The 23442-nt window shown below is 47.8% G+C and overlaps 2 protein-coding genes across 4 annotated transcripts; one reads left to right on the forward strand and one right to left on the reverse strand.

The window, feature by feature from the left end:
* The first annotated feature begins 417 nt into the window (after window positions 1-417).
* DRC3 (dynein regulatory complex subunit 3) lies at window positions 418-17774 on the forward strand. Of its 3 annotated transcripts, XM_032125981.1 has the most exons (13): window positions 419-504; window positions 1343-1516; window positions 2916-3032; window positions 4387-4553; window positions 5143-5289; window positions 6472-6591; window positions 7686-7798; window positions 9089-9263; window positions 12282-12413; window positions 13639-13709; window positions 14507-14630; window positions 15984-16115; window positions 16277-16556. In XM_032125981.1, the coding sequence occupies exons 2-13, from the start codon at window positions 1360-1362 to the stop codon at window positions 16388-16390; spliced, it is 1569 nt and encodes a 522-aa protein (XP_031981872.1). In that variant the 5' UTR covers window positions 419-504; window positions 1343-1359; the 3' UTR covers window positions 16391-16556. The 3 variants fall into 3 exon arrangements, with proteins under 3 accessions (XP_031981874.1, XP_031981872.1, XP_031981873.1); XM_032125983.1 differs by lacking the exon at window positions 5143-5289 and having other exon boundaries at window positions 418-504; XM_032125982.1 differs by lacking the exon at window positions 419-504 and having other exon boundaries at window positions 1360-1516; window positions 16277-17774.
* On the reverse strand, window positions 17417-23398 carry ATPAF2 (ATP synthase mitochondrial F1 complex assembly factor 2; the record flags this gene model as incomplete). Its single annotated transcript, XM_032126356.1, has 8 exons — window positions 17417-18021; window positions 18621-18736; window positions 19522-19634; window positions 19781-19861; window positions 20750-20847; window positions 21302-21447; window positions 21772-21816; window positions 23131-23398. Coding segments are annotated over 8 exons (1005 nt in total), but the record flags the coding sequence as incomplete, so codon positions are not given.
* Between the last annotated feature and the right edge of the window lie 44 nt (window positions 23399-23442).

Raw genomic sequence — 23442 nt, forward strand, 5'->3', positions numbered from 1 at the left:
CTGACCGACAGCCCCACGCACCAACCACAGCGAGTTCTGACAGGCGTGTCCCGCCTTCCTGCGCTCGATTGGACAGCTTCAGGACGCGCCGCAACACTATTGGTTAAAGGGCGTGTCCATCACTGTCAAGCGAGGGCCCCGCCCCCGCGGTAGTCCCGCCCTTTCCCCGCCCTCCCTTTGATGGACAGCGGGGACACCGAGACGCCATTCTCCATTGGGCAAAGGCCGAACCTATCTGTAACATTATTGGGTAAAAGGAACATCAATCATTCGAGACCTCTCCGTCTCGAGGGCATGGTCCCGGCATTGATTGGCTGACACGGATTTCTCGCGCTCTGATTGGTAGCTGGCCTTCCCACCCACTCCCCGCCCATTGGCGGCTGGGTCTCTCACGTGACCGCCCTTAGCAACGCATCCGTGCTTCCGTAGCGACGGGAGGCAAGGCGCGGGTGGGGGCCGGGAACCGGGAACCGGGAACCGACCCAGAGCCCAGGGGACCTGCGGGTGAGAGGCCTGATGGGCCAGGATCTGGGCTTCGGTGGGTTCTGGGAGCGGGAGGCGGCGGCCTCTTCTCACCCACCGGGCAGGGGTGGTTAGAACCGGCATTGACTGAAGAGACGCTGGACGAGTTCACATCCCTGGGAGTGTTCAAGGACAGGTTGGACGGGGATTGGAGCAACCTGGTCTAGTGCAAGGTGTCCCTGCCCATGGCAGGGGTGGAACAGGATGGGTTTTAAGGTCTCTCCCAACCTAAACCGTTCTGGGATTGTACAAGGAAGTGGGAGAGGAAGGTCAAAGATGGATAAATCCAGAGCCTGCTGCTCCTCGGCCACAGAGGGGTTTGGTTTGTTAGTGAAATGCCATGACGAAAACAGAACTCTCTGAACTCTGACATTTATTATTCCTGTCCTATGCAAAAATCAATCAGAACTTACTCTGTAATTATCAACATCTTATGCAAGCAAAAGTTTGACAGTTCAAGTCTGTCACACTGATTCATTAACTCTGCACACTTCGAAAAAGCCCAACAGTCTCATTGCCCCCAGGGCAACATTAGTGATATTTAAATTTCCATGAAAAATTTCTTCACTGAAAGGGTTGTCAAGCATTGGAATAGGCTGACAAGAGAAGTTGTGGATTCCCCATCCCTGAAAGTGTCCAAGGCCAGGCTGGATGGGACTTCAAGCAACCTGGGCTGGTGGAAGGTGTCCCTATCCATGGCAGGGGGTGGAATGAGATATCTTGAAGGTCCCTTCCAACCCAAACTATTTTGGGATTCTGGGATCGCTAGAAATAGTAGCCAGGTACTGATATAATTTCTTTTTCTTTTCTGTCATCTAAGGCTGATTCCGTCTCACAATGAGTCAGTTTTTCAGTAATGTTGAGCCAAACATAATTGATGATGAAATGGTTCAGAAAGCCATCGAAGAGAAGTGTCCAGAGGACCTTGGAGATCTTGCCAGAGTGGAAAATACTAACTTTAAGGTTGTGACAGAGCTACAGCTTAGTTTTAAAAGTGAGTATCAGAATATATACATATTTTCCCTCTTCTTTTGCTAGAAGGTAATAGAATAAAGCATGAAGTGGGTAACTGGCAATTAAGCAATCATTATTAGCTTGGATTTATTATGTGAAAATTAATGTCTGGAGTTAGACTTTTGCTCATACCTGTACAAAGTAGCTTCATCAGAGGGAGCCAGGTGCTTTTGCTGGTGGGTAACTTCAAAGCTGCTTCACTTCCCACTCTTACTGTCAACTGCTGTTCTCATTTAACATTTATATTGTGCTGACACCTACAGGCCACAGGCCTATTAGGCCCCTCGGTACGTGGCCAAATCCAGCCCTGGGTAGGCTCTGCCACGGCTGGTGATTATGGGAGAGCTGTTTGGGAGATTATGGTGATTACAATCCAATCTGATGGCATTCTCTGGTCATCCATAGCATTACCACAGCTTGCCTCCTACTGTCAAACCTGTTGTAAACTTGCACTCAAAAAATGAAAAGGAAGAACATTTGGCTCAATATTTGAGTATTTGGGGGAGAGGGGTAATTTCATAGGCAAAAATCTACTGTTGATTGTTCTTTGTGTGCTCCAGTAAAATAATGTGTGTATGAGTTGATTTTCTTAGAAAAGACTCCCTTGACCTGATCCTGCATAGATTTGTTTGCAAATACAAAATACAGAACTGTGTGAATATTTTGTGCATACAATTCCTTGGTTTATTGTGCCCTCATTAAATAAGGATAGCAGGACAGCAGATGAAATCTTTGGGGAAGCCATTGCAGGGGAAAGAGAAATGGGAGTGAGAATGTTCTGTATTTCCTGTCACCTTGGTCCTGATGCTTTGCTGTGGGGACTAACGGCCTGCCCTTGTGATTCTGTTTTTGGAGGAAACTAAATGCAGGGATATTGATTAGTTCTAAACTGCAGCCTTCACAGAAAGAGTAGACTCCAACTTCTTCCCCTGTGATGAGAATCCTGGGAGCAGGAGAGTCATTTACAAAAGCAGGGGCTGGGCACTGCTAGACTGCAAATGCAGAGAAAAGCAGAGTCTCATCCCAAACCTCCCGCTTGGAGCTGGAGAGGAAAATGAAGGTCGAGGCCTCCTAGCAGAGGATTCATAAAGCCACTGGAGTGCAGGGCCATAGTCAGCATCCCCTGCACGCCTCGTTGGCCTCACTGATGAGCAGCGTGCACTGGTGCAGGACACTGAGGTTAAGTGGGCTGTTTCATTGAAATCTCGTCCAGCCAGTGCACCTCTGAGCTCTCCAGGGCACTCATCACACGCTGAAAATCCTTTTGGAGGCAAGACTGGATGTGTTTTCCTTGTGCAAGGCAGCGTGTCTGCTAAAACGAAGCTGTCTCACATGAAAAGCAATTTTCTTTTATTTTCTTTTTTTTCCTGCGGCTTTAGGTATCCTGCAGATTGATAATCTGTGGCCATTAGAGAATCTGACTAAACTGCAGCTGGACAACAACGTCATTGAGAAGATAGAAGGTCTGGAGAGTCTGGTTCACCTTGTATGGCTTGGTGAGATACAGGCATAGGAGGTTGGATGCCTTCACAGGTGCAAAGCAATCTGTGATAAACCACGATGTCACCTTCCTTCTCAAACACGACTGATAGGAGCTTACCCTGGGAAGGCTGTCAGCTGTCTCTGTGTCTCCTTATTTGACTGTCAAATGTCAAAATGCCTGAGTATCAGAGCTGCAAAACAATCCTTCAAATGTTTAAAAACTGGGTTTAATACATTTGGTGTGGCAGGAACAGGAAGCTGAGGTTTCAAGGTTGTTTCCAAGATTTGTATTGTGTTTAGGGTGACTTTCAGGAATATTTATGGAAACACCTCTGTTATTTAGAAGCCTGTATTTTGTTTTCAAAGCTGCTGCAGGCATTCCAGAGCCTACAACCCACCATCTTTACCCCTGTATCCTTAAGGGCTTGGTGTCATTGTTGTCCCAAGGAGTGCCCATCCTTGTATCCTTATGTGACTGCTTGCAGCTACACAGATGCACAGCTTAGACCATTCCCTGGAACTGCAGCCATGCTGCTGGTTGGAATTCTAAATATATCCTCAGCATGCAGGGCTTCAGCTTGTAAGCACATTGTGAAATGTCTAATGGGTTCTTCCGCCCAGTTGTCTGCACTGTTCTGCTCCACAGATGACTGATGCACTTGTGAATCACCAACTGATCTCCACAGTGTAAGCAGAGTGTTTTGAAAGACACTCACATATTCCCTTTGCCCAAAGGCTGCAGTGGTTCAGCTGCTGCTACACGAGTGTCTCAGCCACCCAAGAGACCTCATAAACTGTTTTCGGACTCTTGGCTTTCTCAGTACTAGCCCAAGGGCAAATCCTGCCCTTAGTCATGGTGAGTGTAGGTGTTAGGAGAGATGTTCTGGCAGGAGAAGAGGATATTTCAATAAGTGAAACAGCTAAAGTGAGCCTTTGCATAATTATGCTGATGTGGAACTGCCATATCTTGGTCCTGTAGGAACGACCACAACTGTGGCATTGGTGTGGCAGGCCAGAGTCTGCAAGAAACAAGATGGTGTCAGATTTGTCACAGAAATTGCCCTCTTTAGGGTATTTCCCCACCCCTTTTTTGTGTTTCCCTGTAAGGCAGAAGTCCATTTCAGGCTGTGTATGTGGACTCTGCATGGACTAACTTCAGCTTTTTCTCTCATTTAAAAGTTGCACAGACCATTGCAAGGAGGAGATCGGGATGGAGGATGATTTAATGCTGAGCCTTTCCTGTGGGACACTGACCACCCCTGAGAAAAATCTGTACATAAACTCCTACATCCAGAACTAACTGCAAGGGCAGAATCAGGGTGTTCTGCAAGAAATAATGTAATGTTTGATTTCTAAACTCTTCCCCAGACCTGTCCTTCAACAATATTGAAGTAATTGAGGGCCTGGATACCCTTGTCAAACTGCAGGACCTCAGTCTCTACAGTAACAGAATATCTAAACTTGAGCACATGGACGCATTGCAAGAGCTGCAGATTTTCTCTGTAGGGAAGAATAACCTGTCCATTCTGGAAGATGTGAGTGTTCCCTGGCTTTGCAAATATTCCCTGTCGAAGGATCAGATATTCTAAAACTGGCATTTGCCATTGTGTCCAAGCCCCTCCTTAGCTGATGAAATTCTCTTCAGGATTTCAAAGTATTTCTGAGCTATGGTTTTGGTCCTCTGTCCTGGTGTTAAGTGCTTGCTGCAGCCATTTTTCTTTTAGATTATTGACTTGTGGGGGCCCAGTTCTGTGACTGCTCTCAGCCATGGCAAAATTCCTATTGGCTCTCATGAAAGCTAGAAAAGGAATAAGTGGCTACATATGAGAAAAGGGAAGAGACTAGGATTTATTTGGAGTTCTTTTGAGGGCATCGTAGCAATTTAAGATCTGTGATTTGTGCACCCCGTCAGCCTTCTCTCTCTCCACCCATTGTCTAGATAATTTCCAATGTGAACTTAAGTATTTTCTTTTCCAAAACCATTAGAAACTCATAATTGACTGTCGTGTGAATTTGGCAGCGGAGCAGAATACAGATTGCAACTTAACTGTAATAAAAGCAATAAATTCCAGGGCTGTGTTTCCCCAGCACTGGGAAATACAGAGCTCTTTCCCTTTGGCACAGGTTGTCTACCTCAGGAGGTTAAAAAACCTACGGACTCTGAACCTCAGTGGGAACCCTTTCTGCAACAAAGAGCACTACACGCTGTTTGTTGTTGCTCATCTTCCAAGCCTGGTGTACTTGGACTTCAAACTTGTGAGAGACTCCACGGTGAGATTTCTGCATTCCCTGATTGGGAAATCAGACAACAGCATCTTACAGAGATTTTGCTTTGTTGGTGTGCCAGCAATATCCCAGCACTGGGGGCAGGTTCCCTGCAGAAATCAGGCTCACAGAAACACACAGTGTTTACTCTGCTTCCACATAACAGCTGTGAACCTGTAGGCCAAATTCTGTCAAATCTGACAGAGAGGCAGAGGTGTCAGAAGCATGATGTCTTCACAGATTTTGTGAAAATCAGCAGCTGTGTGTGGGAGAGGGGCCTGGTTCATGTTGCCACAGAGAGGCTGCAGTGTGAGTGCAAGTCTTCTTAGAGAATCTCAGAGGAAATCAGTCTTGAGACATGGATCCAGGGGGAAGGAGCCTTGGTGGTCCTGCTGCTCACAGAGTGATTTGTTTCAGTAGCAGACTGACAGACTATCCAGGCAAGCAGGTGCCTGGATGCACTTCCCACTCTTGTTTTCTGAGAACAAGACAGTTCATCCTCACCAGTAACCTGTGGAACTGCTGCATCATCCCAGGGCTGAAAGGAACAAAGACAGGGGTTTTTGTTCAGGGTTTTTTTTTAGTAACCAAAGAACATGGTTAATTGTAAATTTGCTTGGCACAGAGCAGGAGCTGTACTTGGAATACACATTGCTCTTACCATAGGACTGGAAGGGCTTTCCAGGTCATGGAATACAGTCCCTGCTCATCAGGGACGTCAGAGAATTGTATACTTAAATTTGTCAAGCTTCAGTTTCAAGCTAATGAGGTTCTTGCCCCTGGTACTACCTTGCCATCCACTCCTCCAAAGAGCCTTCTTCTCCCTAGAAAATGTATTAACCTCACTGACTGATCAAATTGGAGCTCAAATTCTAGAAGTCAAAATAGAACTTCCTGCTAAAAGAGGAAAAAAACCAAAACTCTAAAGATGAGAAAATGGAGAGAGAAAAGCTTCCTGGGACTGAATTATCTCAGATGTATTGAATGCAGAAACAGAGTAATATACCAGCAAAAAATGGGATGAGGATTAGATTAGAAACTTCATAAGTAGTTTAATAAAAAGCCCATGAGGAAATGGAGATGCAGATGCCGCTCTGGTGCATGTTCTAGATAGATCAGTTGCTTATGCCCTGACTTGTTGAGCAATGTTGTATAATCCGATACAAACATTTTATTTCTATTTCTCAGAGGCAAGCTGCAGTTTTAAAGTATCAGGATCTTACTATGCCATTGGAACAAGAGGAGGCTCAGGCCCTTGCTCAGAAGGAGATAGAACAGGCAAAGCAGAAAGAGCTGGAGTACCACCAGGTAAGGTTTCTTTGGCTGGCTGTGTATTTGTCTCAGGAGAAAGAAGCACAACACATATTGACTTGTCTTTTCCCTGCTTGAAGATTTAATGAGAGGTTAACATCAACTCTGCTAAAACTAAGGCTTGGATTAATCTCTGTGATCTCTGAATCCTATCTTTTGGATGAAAACCGGAACTGCTGTGGAATACACATGACGTGGGGGAACATAATTCTTTGGTCTGAACAATGAAACTACAGATAAAGACCCTGCAAAGCTAAATAGTAAATCATACGCAGGGAGTTTATCAGCCTGACGAGAGATTAAGAAAATTACAGGTCTGAGGAAAATGTTAACATTTTCATGGGGAAGTGACTTTTTTTTTTTCTCCTTCACACTAAGTTAAGCTTTTCATTAGTTTTATGGTTAAACTCTCCAGGACTTTTGGAGATCTCTGTAGTCCTGTGACCAGACTGAAAGTGAGACCAGGTGGAATGGTGCTTTCAGCTGTGGCCTGGCTCTGTGTTCCAGACCTCTAGAAGATCAGAGTGGTTGAAGTTTCGTGGTTTAGTGCCAGGGAGGACGCCTGCTACTCTTCCCTTTGTCCCTCCCCAAAGTTCACCAAGTCCTTATCTGAAAGGCTTAATAGCCTTGCAATAAGTGTTTGTATATGGCAATGTCTTATATTGGCAACTGGAACAGGTTACCCAGAGAAGCTGTGAATGCCCCATCCTTGAAGTGTTCCAAGCCAGGTTGGGTGGGGATTGGAGAAACTTGGCCTAGTGCAAGGTGTCCCTGCCCATGCCAGGGGGGTGGAATGAGATGATCTTTAATGTCCCTTTCAACACAAGCCATTTTATGATTCTGTGATCTGAGATTAAACAGTGTTTTCTGTCCTTAGGCTACAGAGTTGTAGCAGCAAAGCCCCTGGGATGGGTTTCACTCCAGTTGCAAGGTGCTTTCGTGGCTTGGTTGGTGTGTCGGCTGCGTTCATGTAACTGTGTCTGCACCAATGTTCTGCTGCTGCTGAGGTGCTTATAGGAGAGACACATCCTGAGGACTGGCAGCAGGCTGGCATCTTTATTGTACTTATTTTACTCTGTTTCTCTTCAAAGACAGCCTTTGTTGAGCACCTGAATGGATCATTCCTGTTTGACAGTCTGTATGCAGAGGATACAGAAGTTGCCAAACTGGCTTCCCTCCCTGAAGTGGAGGACCTGCTGCAGGCATATCCTTCCTGGGTTTGGAATACCTACAGCTAAAAGGTAATGCCTTGAGTTAAGAAGGAAATGCATCCACAGGGACTCTTCATCTGTTGCTTTTGTCCAGAGCTGAAAGCTACATTGATCTAAGATCTGAAGACAGTCTGTGTTCAATTTTGGAATGGTACCAAAAATTACACTGCAAGGCTGTGAGACCACTGACAGCTTTAAGGCTTGATATCTTGTGAAATATAAGGGCTCCAGACAAATGGTTTATATTACTGGCAAGCTGGTCAGCCCAGCTTGAAACATCCCATTTGTAAAACCACTCGTTTCTATCTCCAACAGGTCATGAGATCCCAGAGTTTTAAATTCTCACCGTTGTAATTACCATATTCCTTTTCCTTCCCTTGAATCAAACATGATTTTGGTAGCCTCCTTTTCTGACCCTTCAAGAATCAAGACTTTGTACTTTCTTTAAGTCTGGAATCCACTTAAAGTTTAAAATGAGCTGGAAGATAAATCTCTGTCAGTTAGATTGTAAGAGCACAGTTGCTAAAATCATGTTGAAATTGAAGTGGTAGGAGATAGGAACAGACTAATCAGAATGATACAAGTCACATATCTCACAACCTGCCAGAACTGGCAACGTGAAGTTTCGAGGCCAGCACATTTTTCTGATCATTGCTCCTACACAGGGGAGCAGAAAGCAGACACTTTTTTTTCTTTTTTCTTTTCTCATTCAGATTAATAGAGTATTGTCAAGGCCAGTAACTTGACCTTCCTTAAAATTGCATTACACTGTTGGGGAAAAATGCATCACAGCTTAACTACAATAGACTCCAGAAACAATTCCATTGCCAAGATAATAGCAGAAGAAAAATTGACGTTATTTTTGCGATGCTACCAAGTCAGTAGTTTATTCTGTGCTCTGGCTGTGGGCTCCAGAGCTGTATTTATTAACTACACAGGCACTGTATTCACACTTGTGAAGACAGATAGGATTGTAGGCTTCGTTCTGCTGCTGTGTCAGAAGAATCAGACAAGTGAATGTATTTTCTTCTCTTCCTCAAGGCTTTTTTCCCCCTCAAGTTGCCACAGCTTTCTCCATACTCTTAAGGCAGCAAAATCTTATGCATAAAATGTGAATGGGTGACCCAGTCCTGCCCCAAACAGAATATTTGGCAGCTCCCAGCAAGAACCACAGAGTTCACATAAAAATAGGTTGTAGCTCTTGTTGCTCAGATTTGCAGAGGCAGAAGGAACATAACATGTTGCTCCACTGAACAAGCAAAAAACCTTGACCCTGCTGTCACATACAAGAAGGAGTTTGTCTCAGTTTGTGAGAACCTATATAACTATGGACTGGAAGAGTATGAAAAACGAGAAGCTGAAGTCTCAAAATTCTACAAAAGACTCCATGAAATTCTGACAGTCAACCAGCAGGAAAGCAAGAGAATAATCTCAGACTTTGAAAATCGGAACCAAAGGGTAATGTTATGCTTTTGTTTGTTTGATACATGATTTCTCTACAGCATATACCAGCTTTTAATTGCGCTGAAAATGGGGGTAAATCAATTAAAATCAGGAATATTATTTTGGATTGACAATGCTGTAATGAGAATTAATACTTGATCCCTAATGGCAGAATCACAGGGTGGCTGAGGGTGGAAGGGATCTTTGCAAGTCATCTGGTCCCGGTCAAGGAGGACCACCCACAGCAGGCTGCTCAGGACTGTGAATATCTCCAAGGATGGAGACTCCACAGCCTCTCTGGGAAACCTCTTCCAGTGCTCAGTCACTGATCTTTCCTTATATGTTTCTTACAACATAAATTTACAGCCAGAAAAATTGTTTTGTTAGCTAATACTATGTCATTAACATAATGTGAAAAGGTTTTTAATAATTTATGTAGGAAAAAAAAAGGGGGATTGAAATTTCTACCTTTTGGGCAAACTACAACCAGCTAACACAGCCTTTTTCTATACTGGAAATTCAGTGTAGAACAAAATTAATATGTCATAATAGTATCATCTATAAAGGTAAAGGTCCTTCAATAGTTTAAAGAAAAATTGTAGCTAAACAGGGTGGGGGTTTCTACTTATTTTTTTCCCATCCAGAAAAGTCACCAATATTTAAGAAAATGGAAATGCTCAACCTTTCTTTTAGTTGAAATATTTTTTATAAAGTTGATTTATAAGAGATAGATAGATAGATAGATATTTACTGCCACTCCCCTTCTTTTTGAAGCCTCCAGTAGCTCTTCCTTCATTGAAAAATTGGGAAGAAAAGGAAGGAAATTGCAGAGTATTCAGATTATTTTCAAGTAATTTTCTGCTTCAGTTCATTTTTTCAGCAACAGCTCAAAGAACTATAACCAAAAAAATTTAGATAAAGTTATTTTAATGTATTTCCAGTCATTTAAAGCAGACGCTCTCTCTTTTCATTCTGCTCAGCTACAGCCACCCATTGTGGCCACTCAGGGCGTAGGTTCTAGCTGGATCCCTTTCTAACCATGTATAATAGATGGATCATGATTTTGTTTCCACAGAAAAAAATAAGGGAGGGCTAAAGCCTGGTAACACTGTCAGCTGAGAGAGCAAGTCCCTGACAACTGACACCAGCAGAGTCACGAGCGCTGGCTCCCGCTGGAAACCAGGTCACTTTTATTTCAGTGCCTGTCACAGGCTGACAGCTGCTGAGTCACTGTGCTCCTGGGGCCTTGAACCTTGCTGACTCATGATGGAAATCTGCATCCAGCAGCTCTAGCTGGGACACGAGCTGGCAGCACTACCAGAGTCACAGAATCGCAGAACAGTTTGGGTTGGAAGGGACCTTAAAGATCATCTCGTTCCAACCAAAAGTTTGACATGAATATTTAGTTAACTTGCACTTGAATTCTCACTATATCTTCCATTAAAAAAAACCCTAAACCAGCAAAACAAACCCTGCAAAACCTACAAAAACAAAGAAACAGCAACAAAACCCAAAGAAACACAGCTGAGGCCAGATTTTACCCCTTCACCTCTGTCCGACCTACAGGCTCAGCTATGGATTGGCCTGCAAGGGCATGGAGTGACAAGGGGGAATGGCCTTAAGATGAAGGAGGGAAGGCTTAGGTGGGACATTAGGAAGAAATTCGATTAAATATTAGGATGAAATTGCTCATTGTGAAGATGGTGAGGCCCTAGCACAGGTTGGCCAGAGAAGCTGTGGATGTCCCATCCCTGGAAGTATCCCAGGCCAGGTTGGACAGGGCTTGGAGCAACTCAGGACAGTGGAAGGTGTCCCTGCCCATGGCAGGGGTGTGACTGGATGATCTTGAAGGTCTTTCTCAAGCCAAACCATTCTGAGATTCTGTGATTCTCTAAACAGGATGCAGGGGTCAGCGTGCCAGTTTTCCTATAAATATTAGAGGAGTTGGTATCAAAACTGAACACAGTGTTTTAACAGCATTTCCCCATCATTGGAAATTGCTGGAGAAGTTCAAAAGGCACAGAGGCCCCAGCAGACTGCAGTCTGTGGGCTGTTCTTAGGGCTGTTTGTCTGGCTGTAATCCTTTCATGTAAACTTGGGTAACCTGTAAAATGACTGCACTCTCTGAAGTTGGTTATGGAGGATTAAAGGCCTTGAACTTTGAAGTTATTGCTCCCAGAGGTGCAGCTTGAGTGGCTCTGGAGCCTTTTGAGCCTCCTAACTTGTTTACATTAGAGAAGAAGACACCTTGCTCTCCCCTTCCCCCTTCTAGCACTGCAAAGTTTGGGTAATCCACCCCATTTCCAGACACAAGCCTTGGCAAGGGTTTTTAACAGAATTGTTTACTTCACCCCCTTCCATTCCCCCTCAGGAGAAGTGGATTAGTCATAATAAAACATATCTATTTTTCCTCCTTTTTTAAACAATTGATTGTTAACTGATTTTAAACAGACTTGAAAATAACACATTCAGCACAAGAGGGTTTTTTTTTTATCCAAGCAAACATAAATCTTGTCTGATACAAAAGTGACGTCAATACATAATTCTGAAGGGCAATAAATCCTTGCTGTAAGAGGGAGGCAGGCAATGATAGGTATTCCATATTCAGAATACTAAATCCTGACCCTGCTGGAAGTCAGTCAAGATTCTCCTTGCAAGGAAGTGCATCAGGATTTAGGCCTGCGTTTCTTTCTCCGAAGCAATTGTTAATTTCTTCTTCACAGCCAGCAATGTCAAGAATTAAATATTATTCTTTTTTTGTTTGAAATGAAGGCGAACCAAAGTTGGAAGCATAGAAGGGGCAAAGTCTTCTACTGAGTGGAGGATGAGGAAAAATTTTTCCAATCCTCTTGCAGTAGCAAAGCTCAGCACTGTTGACTACCACCAAGGTAAATCTGGAGACTTCCCTGAATCATCACGTTTCATTTCAGCTCATCAGCAGCAGAAACTTCTCTCACACAAGTAACAAGTTAATTAAATTGCAATGGAGTGCTGAACACAAACTATAAGCAATTCACGTATCTCTGTGTTTAGAGGCTGGATGAGATTTATAATGCCAGGAGTGGCGATATTGCTGAGTCTAAACGAGCTGAGGGCAAGGAGGACATCCTTCAGCTGTGGGATGCACTCATGACCTTGGAAGCACTGGTATCCAACGACCTGGAGGTGAGGGCCAAGCACACACCTGTGAGACCTCACAGCCAGAATGTGGCGGGGTCACTTTTCTGTCACTGCAGCCCTGTGTAGCAGCATACTCACAAAGGGGGGGCACAGGGCTTCCACTCAGGAAAAGGTTTTGTCCTCATCTTATTCTTTCTCTGCTTGAAGTTGATGAGTGTGAGATCAGGCCCTGGACATGGATACCTAACAACAGATTTGTATGTCCTTCTCATCTATCCAAGCTGATTCCCCACACTTCTGGAGATAAGGGGAGGTCATTCAATCATTTTCTAGGTGTGCACAAGTCACTGCATAGCATGGGGTGTACGCATTTGGGATTCTAGAGGTGTCATTCTTTGAAGCTGATCTTTGCTATAAGATTACAAACATTCCTGCTCGGCTTGCTGCATTTGCTTGCATAATAGCTGCCTTTTCCTCCCCAGACTTTTCCTCAAAAACTAGGGCAGGGCTGCTAATGTGCATCTTCATCGAAGGAAAAAACCCAAAGTAATCTGTTTAAAAATGAGCAGGCAGGAGCTGTGACCTGTGTGCAGCAGTGTACTTTTGTGAGCGTGGATCACAGAAAGCAGCAGCTCAAAATGGATCCTCACTGCATCAGGATTGTGCCTTTTTAGTGTTTTCTGAGTTGGCCCTCACGTATCTGCAGTCACTGATGGGATGAGCAGAAACATTTCTCCCTGTGTGCCCTGCTGGATTTGCAGGATTTAGGTACCAAGACATTTAAGTGCAACACTTCACAGATTCTCCATCAGCCATTTCTGAGAGAGGGAATAGGCAGCAGCAATTTTAATTCCTGAGGACTAAACTAAAAGCTGCAGTAAAGCCCAGGAAGGGGTTGTGCTTCAAACAAGAGGCTCTTCATACAGACAAGGAGGCTGCAGCATGGCAGGATTTGGGAATACAGCCCTCTCCAGGCATTGCTTAGGTGAGGGTAACAAAGGATGCCCTGGCTTACTCCAGACTCTGGGTAAAGATAGTATTCAGTCAACTTCCCTCCTGATTCTGATTTTCTGTCCCTGAAGAAGGGAAGAAAATCTTGCAGCACTTTGAAATCACTTTAAATGCTCAAGGCAGTTCAGTTTCTGACTGTGCTAATAACAGCAGTGAGTCCAAATTACAATAAATTGTAGATTCCTCCTAGACTCCCTGACTCCCTGTTATGTTTATGCAAGTTTTCATTGTGGTATTTCCTCTTTTTCCCTCTGTTAAGGAACTGTTACAGGATTTTAAAAGAAGCATTGATGTCATAGCATCAACATTCATTGAAAACATTCAAGGGATATATCCTTTTCACAGTATGTTGGCCTGGACCTCCCAGTCATATACCTACACCTCACCTCTAAATCCAAAAATGAGCCACCAGTATAAAAACTTTATTTTTTTTATTTTGATCAACAGAAAATATCTTTTCCCAGCTTTGAGGAACGGTCATTTAAGGTGCCCAGCCACTTCATGTGGAGACTCTGGAGAGCACAGAAAGATCCAAATTCTACTCTGCTGAAAGTCTGTAGGATTTAGGCAGCTTTCACCCTGTTGGGAATCTTCCTTTCTTCTCCATGCAGAGAAGACAAAACACAGGGAAAATCTGGTTAGACTGTTTTCTAGGTACATTGTTGTCACAGCAGCCAATGAAATATCTACACTTCTTGTTGAAATGTCTTTAAATGGTGTTCATTTTTGGGGTTTTTATGTCTACTGAAAAAAAGTTATATGAGAATGCTGAAGTGCTTCAGTGTCAGGTCACACTGCTTTAAATCTAGAAATCTGCTGGCCTGGTGCAAATAATTGCACTGCATTCAGGGCTTAGCTTTAACCTGGAGACCTCTTCCCATTTCCCTGGCAAACCTAGGTCCTCTCTCAGTCCTCTGTCATATTTGGCAGTAAGGATGAGACTCAATGTGTGATTAAGAACTGAAAGTGTATATCCTGATATCCTGACATCACAGCAGCTCCTGGGAGCAGCCAGGCTCATTCCTGCAGAATCCCACAGTGCAGACAGTCAGTCTCAGTTACAGGAGGTCATTCAATCTCCACAGATGAGTGGTGTGGTCAGCTTTTTCCTTAACCACGTTCTGTACGTTGAGCCAGTGCCGGGACCTGGAAAATCAACACCATGAAAAACTGATGGAGATGACCTTTGCCATCCTGGAGAAACTGGACAACCGTGAGCTTGAAGAGGATTTTCCAGATGATGTTCGAAGGGTGAGGGCACCAAAACAATTCATCCCTGCAAGGGAGTTGGCAAGGAGACGAGGCCACAGCCTCTTCTCTGAAGGGACAGGATTTCCAGGAGGCTCTGTGCTGCCAGAGCCATACCTGAACCACAGCATAACCTCCTTCCTAGAGGGTCCAGCCACTTGGCTGAACTGTGGTGCCTTCAGACATCTCCACTGACTGGGACAGGGGATAAGTGCACTGCAGGTTTCCCTGGGCAGTGCCAGAGCTGGTGACAGCAACCCAGGAGAGGTGCTGAGGAAATCTCTTTCCTGCCTCCAGCACAACTCACTGCTCTGGCTGATTTCCAGGCACTCAGGCAGCATATTTGCTGTACTCACTCGCAGCTGGTTTTGTTCAGACTCTCCCTGCTCCCTCAACAGAATCCCAACACTGCTCTGAATTTCTTGCACCGGGGCTCTGTTTGCCTCAGTGATTTCAAAATCCCCTCCTGGAGCTCCCGAGCCCATGAGCTGATCTGGAGGTAGGACATGACACTTGAAATGGAGACTTCCACCAAGCCCTCAGTCTTGCTGTGCTAGCAAAGATCCCAGGAGCCTTTCCAAAAGCACCAACATCGTTGCAGTGCTCCGCTCAGCAATGCTGCTGCCCTTTTTGCCTCCATTATTCCTTCATTTAGTGGCTAAATTACTTGAATTTGCATTAGCTGTGGTTTTGCTCTGTCCAGATTATCCCAGCCCCCTGTCACTCCAGGTAATCAAGAGCTGACAGACACAAACCAGACCCCTGAGCCCCGGGGGAGCTCCTGCTTTATGGCCTGTGCAGATGGTGGCGGTTCCGCACTGCTGCCACGCACCCATTTTGCTTCACTGCCATCCATTCCCCCAGAGAAGGGAATTCATTTGTCCAACAGCTGCACTTGGCTGCAGGAGGAGAGTCATTACAGGTTAGCGAAGCCACCCTCTATTTAGAGCCACGAGGGAAGTCACTGCTTCCATTAGAAGCTGGGACTCTCCAAAAATGAAGATTTACAGCCAGCACCAGCAGTGCGGGAATCCCTCCAAGTGTGATTTTCCATTTCCAGACATGCTGGAGAATATACAGCCTTGCTTCAACACCAGCTGCACGGCAGCCCTGCCTGCACAGAACTCCCTGTTCCAGCATGTGGGGCCAAGGGTGCTGCCTCAGTTTCCCCACCTGTACTAGGGATAATGCCCCATTACACTGTAGCGAAGCCAAGGGTAATGCCCTGGATTCATCCCGATGAGTAGGGATTTGCCAGGTTGAGACAGAGGGCTGATTTCTCCCTCTGAGCACTGCTGTGCTGCTCGTTCATTGTGTGCTCACCCCCTCCTTTCATCTGGTCACGTTACCTCTCAGCTCCTTGTGGACAAAGACACCACTGTCAATGCCATCAACATGTCCCACAGCATCCGCCTGCGGAAGATAGATAAGCGAGAGAGCGACATGCTCTGCAACACCTACCAGTGGCAGACCTCAGTGACAGAGAAGGTAAGAGACCCTCACACTCAGGGGGATGGGGCACAGACAGGTCTGGCCCAAGTGGCAGGGACACTTCGAGGAGAGACGCTCCCACACCTTTGCTAGAGCTCTCTGTGCTCCAGGGACCTTGACATGCCTGCAGATTCACTGCTTGGTTTCAATCTGTCCAGGCTTTCCAAACCGAGAGCGACAGAAACCGCGCCTGTATCGGAAAGATCATTTGCTTCATCAGTGCTCTGCAGAAGGAGCTGGATTACACAGGAATCCTGAAGCCTATGGAATAGGGGCTGGGCAGCTGCCTTGGCTGGGGCACACAGGACAGCCCCCAGCAGGAACAGCTGCCTCTCTATGCCCAAGCTGCCTGGGACATTTCAGACCAAATGCATATTTCTTCATCCCACCATAAACTGCAAATAAAAGCTGCTTCTTGACTCTGGAAAAGCACCCAAAGCCCTGTCTCTTCCATCACATTGGCACGAACCCCTTGCAGACAACTCAGACCTGGTCACAAGGGGTTATGGATCAGCTGTGAGCTGATTGAACCAAATCATCATAGCATATCATGCCTGAAAGCTTCAGTACCTGTGAGCACAGTGGCAGGAACCAGTGAGCTGCTGGCACGAGGCAGCAGCTCAGGAGAGGAGCGCACTCCATCAAACCACCTCCAAGATAACAGCAGGTTTCCAGCTCAGCAAGCACAAGGCTGGCAGGGGCTCTGTATGCCTGGGAGCCTCATCTTCTCACCCCTTCTCACAAGTGGCTTTCTGCAGCATGAGCAGAGCAGCCCCCAGCCAGCAGGAAGGGAAATCAGTGGTTCCACAGGAGCTCACGCGCCGCCGCTCACGACAGCCAAGCGAGGAGTCATTAATTCCCCTCCTTGCTCGGTGACAGCCGCTGCCACACTCGCTTGTGGGCAGCTTCTGAGGAGTGGTGCTGGCCAGGATGGTGCTGCTCCAGGCAGGCAGCAAGGAGAAGGTGGGAAGGTTAAATGAGAGGGTGGCCGTGTATGCACACCAGGGACAGAGCAGGTCTCAGAAACCTTGTGGCTGGTGCTGCCTGTCAAACACCGATTCAGCTAATCATGCTCTGTGCTTCTGAAGATGGCTGCAGCCCAGGTTTTAGCCCTCTTGCTCCAGGACTACACAGTTGTCTCCTTGCTACCTCCTCAGCTGCATGGAGTTGTTCATACAGTAGTTAGTGCCTGCTCTGGTCTGTGATTTTTAATGCCTGGAGCCATCCCAACACCTGCCCACAACCTGGCAGCTCAGGACCCACCCCACAGTTTGGTGATTAAAACAAAGACACGCAGCTTTTGGTACCTCACAGGGGCAAGTCTTTAATGGAACACAGAGACCCTGGTGTTACAGACAGGCACGCCGAGGGATGAACAACAGATGCAGTGGAGTCTGTTTTCAGATTTCCATAACAAGCGTGTGTCAGGAGCTGGCAGCTATGAAGACATGTGGCATATGCTGGGTATGTCTGTGCCGTGCCCTGCCCAGGAAGCTGTTTCTTCCATGGGAGCTCCTCTGATGAGTTACAGACACCAGGAAAGGATGGAGCTGCTGGCTTGGGGATTCAGAGGAAACTCACCTTGACCTTTCCTCCTTGTGTGCTGCACTGCAGCAGGCAATCCAAGTGAAGAGTTGCCCACAAAACCACAGCACATGAAGCTGATCCCAGGAAAAATGGAATGGCAGGAAGGTGGCTACCATCCGCTGGGTCAGGCCAGCAATTCCCAGCTGGACATTTTCTTCCTGTGCCCTTCCCAGCTGCCTCAGTCCTGCAACAGCTTGTGTTTTACAGTCGAACTCTCTGAGCAGAGGTGAACAAAGAGAGTCCCAGCTGCAGTGCGAGCACGCAGCTCACACAGGTCGTAGTCATGGGCCCACTCCACATTGCCCCAGCGCCGAATCTGAAGGAGAGGAGGAACGTGGTAATACTCAAAGCACCTCAGCAACTCTCAGCCTCCCCTCTCATGTTTGTGAAGCACAGGTAACCCCTCCCAGAACTGAGCTGATCTTCGACTGCTGAGGCAGGGATATCTCCAGATGAGGATGTGCTCCATCTGTACTGGCGTCTGAGGCAAAGCCTCTTAACAGGAAGATGAAAAGATTCCCAACTTCAGCCACTTTTGGGACAGGGAGAGTTTCACACCAGGCTAATTTCCAGCAAGCTTGGTATCTCAGTGTCTACCAAAGCCTCCAGGCTGGATAACCCATAGCAAAAGAAGCCAGCCACAACTTTGCACTTCAGATTAGAGAGGGAGAAAAGCAGCCATCTGGGCTCTGTGAAAAGAAACTGGCAGCCCTGGGAGCACTCTGGGCTGTTGCGCCTGTGGTGCTGCTCTGCAGCAGCACGCTCCAAACGCTCTCAGACAGGGAGACTGGTGGAGTGGAACGTCTCCTGCTATAGCAGGCACTTCCCTTGCCAGTTATTTGTGGTGGGGGATGCATTTGTCATGCTGAGATTATTGCTATTTGAATTATAGGGCTGTTTTGTAACATAATTTACCTGGTATTCTTCCTCCAGGCGAGACAGAAGCACAGCTTTCTCTACTGTAATGTGCCTGTCAATCAGGCTCATGGACAGAATCAGTGATTTCAGCTGGGTGATTACAAATTCTATACCTGGAAGGGAATAACCCAAACCAAACAAGATTCATGGCTGTTTTCTGCAGTGTTACAGCAGCATCTTCACACGCTCTGAAGAGACAGGCAGGCTGTGGTACCCCCTCAGGGAGGGCCAGTGATCCTCCCACCTGCACCTGGGCACTCGGATCTGTGGTTAACAGCAGGCACAGAGCATTGTGCTGCCCCTGCCACTGCAGTGACAAAGGCCACGCCCTGGACCCCACCCCCTTTTATTCTGCCACAATCCTTCCCTGTGCAAAGGGAAAAGATACCCATCCAGGCTCCAGCATTCTGTGTCTTTGGTGGGTTTCACTGCCTGCTGCTCATTCAGGTCTGGAGTAAAGCAAACCTCCCTTCATTTCTTTATCTTCCAGTGTCATTCAGATGATTCAGGCAAGATTAAGTGGGATATAAGGATGAAAAAGTGAGGACAGTGCACAGTGTGGGCACTTTGGAGTACTAAGCCTGATTTCTTTTCCTGGTAACAACAAAGCTAGGGATTAAATCATTAGAAGGTTTGGCATTAAAGAAGTTATTTGTGCTAAGGTGGAGCAAACAGCTCATGGGACAGCACAGTCAGATCCTGAACACCAGTGGCACTGAAGAGAATCCCTGCTTGTGACAAAAGCAGGTCAGGGCCTGGCCTGCAGACTTAAAAGATAAACCTCCACACTCAGAGCAGGAGAAGAAAAACATTACAGTCACTCTCCTGCCCTGTGGAGAGGAACCACCTCCATACTGGCCCAGCCTGAGCGGAGAGCTCTTGGCCCAGCCCTGCTCACCTTGCAGGGCCCACATGTTGTAGGATGCCAGATGGCTGACGAAGGTCTCCTTGGTGCTGGCTGGAATGCTTGGCCCCAGGATGCTGGTCGAGGAGCCAATTGTCACGTTGTACCTGGAATGATCCTCCAAACCCTTAGCAAAGCCCGGGGAAAAGGCCCAAGGTTCACAGAGCTTGTGGCTCTGGCAGTCACAAGCACCAGAGCTCCTGGGCTCAGCAGGGCAGGGCCTAAGCAGCCAGGAACACCTTTGAGCTCTCACCTTTTCTCAGCCCAGGAGACCACAGGATCCCATTCATTCTTCTGCAGCTCTGCCAAGGCCGGAGGCTCCTCCACACGATAGCTGGGACACCACAGAACAAAACCACACTGGAAGGTCACTCCCAGGCTGGGACACACCTCTGGGAAGGACACTGACCTCACCAGACCCACAGCAAGTGGAACAGGGACCTGCTGTCCACCCAGGCAGCAGTGACAGGGAACAATCCCTCAACTCTTCCCCAAATTCAGAGCTTTTTGTTATTCTAGGAAGGACAGTTCTATCTTACTACAAAACAGAGCAGTGGACCAGCCAATTGAAAACTGCAGGCAGCCCCAGGCCATAGGCTGAAGAGAGGTTTAGCAGTTAGAGGAGGGTACAAATCCCACTGGAACTCTATGTGGGGCCACTCCTGCTTCTCCTTGCCCAGTGGCTCAGCTCAGCATTCCCTGCCTCCAGCCTGGTCTGACCAAAGCCACAAGGGCAGGTGGGGGAAGCCCACCACAGGGACTATGCAGCTGCCAGTGGAGGCTGGGGCAGGAGCCTGGGCATGAACAGGCTTGATCCTACAGCCCACAGGGACTTTAAGGAATGAAGGGCATTTTGGGACTGGCACAAGTAGCCTGAGCTGCCTGCACTGGCACAGGAGTACCAGGGACTGGCTGACAGATCCCCACAGGCCTTTCAAAGATGTTTTTTTTCCTCCAAGACCTTCATTTCCTGCTGCTCCCACCCTTGCCCAGCATGCAGGTGTCCAAAACAGAGCTCAACAGAGGACCAGATCCCATTCTCCCTCTCTTGGTGAGCAGACTTCAACCAGGTTTGCACATGTAGGAGCGATCTAAACTAATTCAAACCCTCGGGCAAAAACCAGCACAGATCAGAGCCGTGCCATGACTGGGTGAGAGCAGATGTTTTCCCTCACTTTCCCCAACCCTCTTTCCAAAACCCAGCTGGGTCCCCATCTCGTACCAGACTGTGTCTGTCTCCAGGAACTTCACAGCTGCTCGGATCAGCTGTGTTTTGTTTCGCTGTGTGGGATTGTCCAGCGCCGTGTTGCACAGAGTGGTCTGGGGATAAAGGCAGTTGAAACTGCTGTTATTCAAGGCTTGGAGAAGCAGTAGCTTCCATGGCACAATGTCAAGAAGAAGCAGAGAGATTTGTGGCAGATGAACAACCAAGGGGTGCAGCTAAAGGGGGCGCAGGGCCACAGCATGGCTCATGTAATAGGAATCTTCTCTAATCTTTCAGAATTCCTGGAAGCAACCCATTAAGCAGAAGGGAAAAAAGTTCATGGACTGCTCCAGAGTTCACTGTTTCCTTCTGTCCCTCACTATTCCCAATAACACTGTCCAGCCCCTTCTCAAGTCCCCCCAGTGACACAGATTCCCTCTATACAGGCACCCAACCAGCCCAGAGAAAGTCCTAACTTTCTGCTCATTAGGAGCAGCACAACCTGCTGCCTCCACATTCTGAATTTTGAAACCATTTGGAGGTCTCAGCATCCCACCCTGCCATGCTCACCAGGTGCATCGTGTAGAACTTGATGGTGTCTTTCTGGGAATCCCATTCCGTTGCCACTGCAATGGCCAAGGCCTCGCTGGGGACAGTGAAGAGCTTGGCCTGGGGCGTTTTCAGCTTCCGGTGGTCCAGGTTTATTTCAAAGCCTCCTGGGGAATCAGAGTAGAAATCCTGGGGAATCAAAGAGGAGCAGGCACTAAGGAACAACAGACAACCCCACAGCAGGAGCAGATTCAGAGCTGGAGCTGACGGGAGCAAGGGAGCAGGAATACTGAGGTTTCCCACCATCACGTGGATACACTTAGTCTTGGAAGCTGCTTCCCACCATGCAGCTTTGCTGTAGACGAGGAAGGGGCACAGCAGCTGGTGACAAACACGCCACTGACACAGCCTGGGCTGCAGGTGCCATGCTGATGTGGTGACACCTCTCCCAGGGATCAGCCCCTCCATCCTATCCTGGCAGCCATACTCACCTTCCCCTTGCGAGATGCTCACGTTCTGGTAGAACCTCTTCCTCTCTAGGGACAGAAATAGAGGGCAAACAGAATGTTCAGAGGGCAAACAAAGAACGTTCAGCCCCTTCCCCTGTTCCCCATCACAGCTCAGAACAGACAGAGCTTTGGTGCTGTCAAAGTGGTCTGGCCACAAAAATCCAGCCCTTCATCCACAGTTTCCAAGCTGTGAGCTCCAGTGAGCTCCACTCAGCAGGGAAGCACCAGGAAACTGGTGACAACCACACTGTGTCTGTGCACAGCCAGGGAGCAAACAGAACCAGCTACACTCCTGCCAGGCTGGTCACACTCAGCTGCCTCAGTGTGACAGGGCTGGTTTCCCAAGCAGACCTGTCCCACCACTCCTCAGGAGTTTCGCTTCAGGCTCAACCCTTCCAGATTCTACCACTACAGTCACATTGGACAAATTAATCCCTGAAGGACACTACTCCCTCCAGGCCAAACATCCCAGTCCAGCTCAGGAATATACCTGCCCCACCTGCAAGGTGACCTGAGGAAACTTCAGGTCTCATTTTAGGAGCAGCCTCCTTTGCTACCAGCACTCCTACATGCACTCCCAACACCTGAGAGCAGGATTACACACATTCCAAAAGCTCACATACCTCCCACAAGGCAGGAAGAATCCACAAGTCATTCCCTTGACAACAGCAACCAGGTTGTAAATCCCAAACCCATAAATGTGCCTCGTGAAGGGCACAACAAGCAGGTCAGGCTGCAAGTCTGCTATTCCAGGCTAAGAAAAGCACATTCCCGCTGGGGAAATTGAAGGATGTGCTCAGGCTCGGCGACCTGCAAGCTTTGGGGCCTCAGAAAGCGCCTCAGGCACAGTTCTAAAAACAGATTAAAGTGTGTGTACCCCAGGGGAGCCCCGGGCTCATCAGTGGCTCCCAAAACCTTGCCATGAGTCACCGGGACTCTGCAGCCTCACCTCAAAGTGAGATCAGTTTTACTGTTCTCAAACCCACACAATTCCAGCAAAGTCTGTGAATGGGATACATGGGCAGGAACATACCTGAACCTCCCCGTGTGAGTCCCATTCCCTCAAAATCCCTAAAGCCCAACAAAAACACGCGTAACAAACTGCTTCAGTGAGGACTCGACCACGCTGCCAGTGAACTCTGCCCGCTCCAAACACCCCTTAACGCAAAGAAAAGAGCGTGGGGGGAACCCCAGCACCGGAGCCGCTCACCGGCCGTGGGGAGCGCGGTCCCCGTGAGGCCATGCCGATCCCAGCCCTGCCCTGGCTGGCTACGGGATAAGGTCCCCAGGGAAGGACCCCCCTCTCCAAACGGGGCTGGAGCCGCCCCGGTGCGCCCTCACCTGCCGGCGGGGCATAGGCCCGGCGCCCGCATGGCCCCACCGAGCCGCTCCCGGTAGCTGCAGGAGGCGGTCGGGCGAGCCAGGTAGGCGGGGTGTGGGTCCACCACAGGCGGCGACAGCTACGCCACATCGCGACAGACGACACAGCAACCCTGTCCCGACCGCACTCAGCACCGCTCGCTGGACGCCGCCATCTTGCCGGCAGCCGCAGCCAATCCGCGTCGCCTGAACAAAAAAACCTACATTTCCCAGCAGCGCCAGGCGGCAACGCAACCAATCAACTCCCGGCGCCGCGCCAGCAGCCAATCAGAC

The sequence above is a fragment of the Corvus moneduloides genome, chromosome 16, assembly GCF_009650955.1.
Source record: "Corvus moneduloides isolate bCorMon1 chromosome 16, bCorMon1.pri, whole genome shotgun sequence".
Lineage (NCBI taxonomy): Eukaryota > Metazoa > Chordata > Aves > Passeriformes > Corvidae > Corvus > Corvus moneduloides.

Coding starts and splice junctions, on each gene's coding strand:
- DRC3 (XM_032125981.1), top strand. CDS start 1,360: ATGAGTCAGTTTTTCAGTAATGTTGAGCCAAACATAATTGATGATGAA. Junction 5,290..6,471: donor AACTTGTGAGAGACTCCACG/GTGAGATTTCTG, acceptor TCTATTTCTCAG/AGGCAAGCTGCAGTTTTAAA. Junction 6,592..7,685: donor AAGAGCTGGAGTACCACCAG/GTAAGGTTTCTT, acceptor TTCTCTTCAAAG/ACAGCCTTTGTTGAGCACCT.